The 6,947-nt window shown below is 47.3% G+C and overlaps 1 protein-coding gene and 1 pseudogene across 1 annotated transcript; one reads left to right on the forward strand and one right to left on the reverse strand.

Moving 5' to 3' along the window:
- Positions 1–2,423: 2,423 nt before the first annotated feature.
- LOC105742060 lies at positions 2,424–3,064 on the reverse strand (annotated as a pseudogene).
- A 298-nt stretch (positions 3,065–3,362) lies between these two features.
- Positions 3,363–4,244, forward strand: LOC101577750 (transmembrane protein 11, mitochondrial-like). Its single transcript, XM_004623643.1, has 2 exons — positions 3,363–3,421; positions 3,725–4,244. The coding sequence occupies exons 1-2, from the start codon at positions 3,363–3,365 to the stop codon at positions 4,242–4,244; spliced, it is 579 nt and encodes a 192-aa protein (XP_004623700.1).
- The last annotated feature ends 2,703 nt before the right edge of the window (positions 4,245–6,947 follow it).

Below are 6,947 nucleotides of genomic sequence, written 5' to 3' on the forward strand. Positions count from 1 at the left end.
CTCAAGTTGACACAGTGTATCAACCGTTACAGTGCCCCAGATGTTCAATGTCTGGGAAAATCGACCAGACACTTGGTGGTAGATGAACACAAAGATGGGGCTAGTGCAGGGCAGGATGGAAATCTACTCTTTATCCTTTACATAGGATGATGTTCTATAGCTCATGGGGAACAGTGTTATTCTGTGACCCCACAACAGCACTGAGGCAGAGTAAAGGCTGCAACTCACATTTTACATTAAAAATCCTGAAATTTAGAGAATGTAAATTCTATTATCAGAGTCAAACAGCACAGATGATGGACCTGGGATAGGGATGTAGTTGGTTCCTTAGGGATATGACTTCCTGAACATCTCAGTTCTCCAGCTTATGCCCTAGAACCTTGTCCCAAGAGCCTCATATTTTCTATTTTCCCAATCCTTCTGCTTGCCCAAGGTTTCCTCTGGAAGACTTATGTCCTGGAGGGGATGTCCCAGTCACTGGAAGTATCCAAGTCATATCCTAGTCTGCAGCCACTAGCCTTAGTTCCTGATCTAAACCATGAATCTTTTCTCCAGAGAAAGCTCCTCTGAGGGAGAACAGGAAGCCCTACTTTGTAGCCATGTTCCCTAGCCTCTGTTCATTATCAGCTGCCTCTTAGTGAACTTTTCTGATGGGTAGGTGGACATTCTGTGAGCCTGAAGGGCTGAACTTTTTTAGAACTCAGGACATTACAAATCACTTGAATTAAGTGCCAAGAGTTACTTCTTTTTTGTTTTAATTTATGTATTTGGTACAGGGTCTCACTACGTAGCTTAGATTTGTTTTCAGCCTCTCTAGTGCTGGGATTACAGATGTGTGACACCATGCCCAGTCTAAGTGGCTGGCTCAGTGCGCCCCCGGGTACAGGGCTGGTATGGCATGTGGTGCTAGGGATTGAACTCTGGTCCCTGCATTTGCTTAAGCAGGTGCTTAGTCTGCTGAGCTATCTTGCTCGCCCAAGAGTTAACTCTCTTAACTGCTGTGTGTCACACTGGACTGGTTCAGTAGAGGAAGCTGACTCCCAATCTGAGTCTCCTGCTGGGTCAAAAGCAGTGGCTATACCTGCTTTGAATGTGAACCTTCCTGCTTGTGACTTCCCTCACTGAGCTGGGTCTCACAGCCTCTCATCTCCCCTAGATCCTATAGAGCAAAGGGGCACATTCTTACCTACCTTACAGGGACCTGACCAGAGCCTCAGCCTTTGACTGTCACATGAGCCTCACTGAGGGCCTGTTTTCCCTTGATGGCCAGCGTTTTACTTCACTGGGCTGATGGCCCCCACACAGCATGCTAGACCCATCAATCCCTTGGAAGTCTCCCTCCCAGATCCTTGGGGGCCTGCCCTTTAGCTCAGTTCTTTAAGTGGCTGCTTCAACAAAGCAGTCAGGCTCAGATTGCTGTGGTTCGATCCCCACAACTCAAGCCAGCCACACCTGCCCTGCAGGCATTGGAGCAAAAAAAAAAAAAATCCTTCTCCCTTCCCAGATCCTAGTACTCCCCCTTTTCGAAATTTTCTGGAGTCATATTGCTCTAACATTAGTATGAAAGCTAACATCTCCTTTTAGAAGACATTGGTATGTTAGTCCCCTCTCATGGAACATCTGTGGTTATATTTAGCATCGAGAATCTCCTGATTTGTTGATAGTAGTGTAAGCAAACTCCTGCCATCCCACCCTATGTCTACATGCTTAAAAAATGCACAGAAGACCAGAATTAGAAAACACAGAATTTTCTAAATTCACTAAAAAGGCAGCTGGCTTGGTAGAGAAGACAAAACACAAATTAAGAAAACAAGACCATAAAACATCTAAAAATTAGTAGAGAAATTGAAAGGAGTAAATTGAAGAAAAATTTCGAGAGAATGTTGCATAAAAGTTGACTGTTACAGGCTAGAAATGGTGGAGCATGCCTGTAATCCCAGCACTTGGGGTTGAGGTAGGAGGATCTCTATGAATCTGAGGCCAGCCTGAACTATACAGGAAGATCCTGTCTAAATTTAAAAACGTTAACCTGGTCACAGGAAGAAACAGCATTTAATCTGAACATGCCTGAGCAGTAGCAACTAAGATTTCCTATCCTGCTGGAAAGTAGGAGAGAACCTGACAAGTACCAGTTGGACATGGTGAAACACTCCTGTCGTCCCAGCACTCTGGGAGGCTGAGGCAGGAGGACCATAAATTGGAGCTCAGCCTGGACAGCTCAGTGCTTGGTGAGATCCTGCTTCAAAAAATAAACATAAAATAAGGGCTGGGGATTCAGCTTAGTGTGAAGGACCTGGGTTTAATCCCCAATAACACAACAGCTCTGTAGTTCTCAAGAATCCAATGGTCATATTTCACAAGTTTTCTTTAGTCAGAATTAGATAGTATTCATTCAGCGCCAGCATGTCATCATAGGCTTTGCTTCAGTTCCAGGATATTTCCCTTTTCAGGGGTTGACTAAGGATGAATGGTTTGTAGCTCTTAATCTCCTGAGCCAAGGTCAGAAATGTAGCTTCCGCAAGGTCATCCGCATTGGGGTTTTTGGCAGAAGTTTCAAACAAAGTCATGCTGTGTGTGCCAGCAAATTTTTGTGCCAAGTCTGTGGGCACCTGAATGGCACTTCTCCAATCACATTTATTTCCAACGAGAATCTGTGGTACAGCATTCACTAGCCAATGCTTTTTGGATTCCTCTATCCAGGATGGCAGGCAGTGAAAACCAGGCATGTCAGGCCTACCATCCAGGAGGATCACAATGTGCACATCTTGGTAGAAGTGCTGCACCATGCTCTTTCAGAACTGTTCTTGCTTGCTGTGTCCCATAGCTACTCTCAGTGTGCTCCCCAGCTCCTTCTCAAACCCACCCCAATAGTGGCCTCAGTGTGGTCAAGGAAGCAGCTCCCACAAAAGTGGCAGGGCAGGCACATTTTCCTCCCATGGGAATCATAGATCACAGTGATCTTGAAGATGCCAGAGCAGGCTGGAGGCAGACACCCTGAGGCACTTGACGCCACACAGCTAGCTGAGAAGCTGCGCTTGCGCCATGACTTCATCTCTGAAGTCATTCTCTTGCTCTGCCCCAAACTCGGTGGAGGCAAGCAGAAGCAGGGAGGCTGGGGACTTACGCTATGCCATAAGTGTGCCCAGTCAATGACTCCACTGCCAGGCCATGTGTGGATGCAATGCTCCCTGAATGAAGACTCAGCTGATTCAAATGAAGAAAGCATAATTCGCCTCATTCTGAACAATTTTCACCTGAGCCCATATGCGCCCGGAGAAAATGCTCTCTTGTCCAACTCAGCTCATTCCTTACACTCTACGAAACTACTTAAAAGTCATTAAGGGGCGAGCCGTGTCTCCAAGATGGCCACGTGGGGATGGAGGCGTCTGGGCCTGGGCAGCAGCAGCGTCAGCGCCCGAGAGAGGGACTCAACAGTATTTGTAATGAAGAACATCAGACTCTGAGCTGTAACTTGAATTCTTGTCCTGAATTCAGCATACTGGCAGCGAGCACATCATACAGATTGCCACTTGTCCTGCTGGCATCTTTGAGGCACGCTTGCGCATCTAGGAAAGTACAGAGCAGGAAAGAAATGAAAAAGAAGAAAAATTTTAAAGGTCACCACCATGTGAAGAGGACCTCATACCCATTAGCATGGTTGTTAAGAAGAAACAAAGTTGGCAAGGACTTAGAACAATTGGAACTCTGATACAGTGTTGGTGGGAAGGGTAACCTTGTCAGCCACAGACTGCTACATGGTGCACGAGATCTACAATGGTGAGAATGCCCAGGACCAGTTTGAGTATGAGCTGGACCAGGCCCTGGAAGCCCAATACAAGTACATTGTCATTGAGCCCACCCGAATTGGTGATGAGACAGCACGCTGGATCACCGTGGGCAACTGCCTACATAAGACGGCTGTGCTGGCTGGCACAGCCTGCGTCTTCACCCCATTGGCACTTCCCTTAGATTATTCCCACTACATCTCCCTGCCTGCTGGTGTGTTGAGCTTGGCCTGCTGCACCCTCTATGGGATCTCCTGGCAGTCTGACCCTTGCTGCAAGTACCAAGTGGAGTATGATGCCTATAAACTGTCTCGACTGCCTCTGCACACACTCACCTCCTCTACCCCAGTGGTGCTGGTCCGGAAGGATGGCCTGCACAGAAAGAGAGTGCACAACACGATAGCACTGGCTGCCTTGGTGTACTGTGTAGAGAAGATTTATGAACTCTATGCTGTATGACTCCAGTGAACCTGGAGAGGAACAGAAACACACAGCCTGCAAGAGACAAGAGGACACAAAGGATTTGAATTGCTGCAGTAACACTTTTGCTCTGTGAGGCAGCGGAGCCTGGGAAGGTGTTTGGTTTAATATTTGTTATTTTTTAAAACGAACACAGATTATGGGTGTACCAAGGGTTTTTTTTTTCAGCTTATTACAAAAAATGTGATTTCCATAACCCTGGAGGGGGTCTGAGGCTATGGAAGTCTTAACTAGGCAGTGGACTGTGGATAGAAGCCAACGCTGCTGAGGGAGTGTGAACACGCTTGAGGGTCTTTAAGTAATATTGTGTAACTGTCCCATTCGGAGCCAACCAGAAGCTATCAACCATTAAAATTATGAGTATTTAAAAAAAAAGTCATTAAGATTTTGCTGAAGGGACACAGGTAGATATCCTCCAACTTGAGGAATTCAGGCAATCCAGGTCATGGGACCATCAGCCCATAGTCTAAAATATGACAGGCCTCAAGAACAGTAGTGATTCTACACAAGTGACCCCTCTGCGGTCCTAGGCTCTGAAGGACAGAACTACAACAATCTAAGTCAACCCAAATCAGAAGTCATAAAAATGGTCAAACTTACAGGCAGTGAGAACCCAAAGCCTATTTCTTGAACACACAAGCACCAGGTCTTGCTCTGGCCCAAAGGAGGCCCTGTAGCCCCCTGTGTGACAGGAGCTGTGTCCCAGGCAACATGCCACACTACAGCTCACTCTGCTCTCATCCATTTCCCCTTGGGACAGATAGCAATCTATTATAACAAAAAAGTGAATGTATGAAGTCCCAGAGTTATCAGGCAACCTGAGAGGAAGGGCAAGACCAATCAGGCTGGAGAAGATAGATAATGGGGAAAGCTCACAGGCTCCTGTCTACATCATGCTATCAGCAGCAAAATGACCCATCCATACCCCACCTGTGACACTCCACATGGAACAGCGAGGATCAATAAAGCATTAGCTTCCTATTTACACATAAAGAAAGTGAGGCACAGAGAGGTTAAATGACTTGCTTAAGGTCACACAGCCAGTGAGACAGAGTGGGAATGTGAGGCCAACACTGTGAATTTCTACAGTCAGAGCACCTCACTGCAAGACACCTGGACAACAGTCATGGGGCTTCCTAGGTGTGACTCACCGAGCACCCAGGAATCCTATGTGTTCTTTGAAGCTACAACTGCAGAAAGCTGAGCATGATGTCTACTAGACAGCAGTGGACACTTCCATGGCACCCCCAGGGCAAGGAGAAGGCATCACAGAAGACCATCGCCCCCTACATTGTCACAGCACTGCTGACGTGTGGCGTCTTCAGGTCCAAAGCTGGAAGCCCAGTCCCTCAGGAATGAACCATCACCACACCTCCTCAGCCAGGCCTCCATGCACCAGGCCTGTCAAAGATAAGGAGGGCATTAGGGACCCATGGCAATCAAAGACCTCCTCCATTGACAGCTCAGAGAATCACAGACCCTGTCTGCTGGCAGGTGATCTGTTGCCTCCACAGACACCCAAAGGCATTTCTGCTCATGCTGCAGAGCCTGAAGTTCTGGTGGGAACAGTGTCTCCAGCGGAGACCTCCAGTACATTCTTTGTTCTTCCTTTTCTTTTCCTGCACAAGTCAAAACTATTAAAAGGTTCTATTGATGTAGTAAAGAAATCAGAGTTTATAGCCAGGCACAGTGCTGCATTCCTGTACTCTAGAAGATGAAGCAGAATGATTGCAAGTTTGAGCCCAGCCCAGGCAACTTAGTTAGACCCCATTGCAAAATTTAAAAAAAAAAAAAAGTTTTGTGGTATGTCTGAGTCCAAAGCCCCTCAGTTCAATCTCTAGTACTGAAAAAAAAATCAAAACTATTTTGTCAAGAGGCAAGTGGGAGAAAACAGCAGTAGTAGGGCCTCCAAAGGTCTCTTCCTAGGATAAGTAGGTCACCCAGGCCCACACCGTACCTGGCTGATACCAGCTTATACTCCTGTTATATACACAGAGGAGGACACATCTGTCCAGTAGCATGTAGAGGGGACTACATGGCCAAAACTCTAATTTCAGGAGCATGGAGCCAAGGGAATAGTGGCACAAAAGGAGAGCAAAGCAGGACACACAGGCTGGTAGTGTTCCACAAAGGCCAGATGGCCCTCACGGCCCTCAGCGGGAAAGCACGCAGGATCGGAGAAGGTACAGGAACCCAGTAGAGGCTATCACTGCCAGGGAAGGGCAGCTACACAGGCCTTGAAGCCCGAGTCACTTACTCATCTTGTCATCCATGGAAGATTTCTTTTAACTCAATAAATGGGTCACTGCAAGGATAGTATGAACAAGGCGGAGCAGTTTTTAATACCCCTAAAAAGACAGTAGAGGAACTGGTCCTGGCCTCTTTCCTGTGACAGGGCTCTGGGAACAATCCTGCTTTCTAACTCAGCAGGGCTGGGCTTTCCTTGAGCCTGAGGACATGCGCACTGCAAACCACAAGGGCTGCTGCAATGGGACAGAGTAACCTGCAGCACGGTGACAGTCCCTATTCACAGTCCCTGTCCCAGGACTCTGGCACTCCCTGCTGAGGGATGCCCAGAGACAGTCAAGCTGCAACATCTACTCAGGGACTGAGAAGAAGTTTGATGCCATAGTTGAATTAATTTGGCCTTTCAAGAACATTTGAGCCAATGCAGCATTCTCG

This window comes from Octodon degus, unplaced genomic scaffold (assembly GCF_000260255.1).
Source record: "Octodon degus isolate 3935 unplaced genomic scaffold, OctDeg1.0 scaffold00003, whole genome shotgun sequence".
Lineage (NCBI taxonomy): Eukaryota > Metazoa > Chordata > Mammalia > Rodentia > Octodontidae > Octodon > Octodon degus.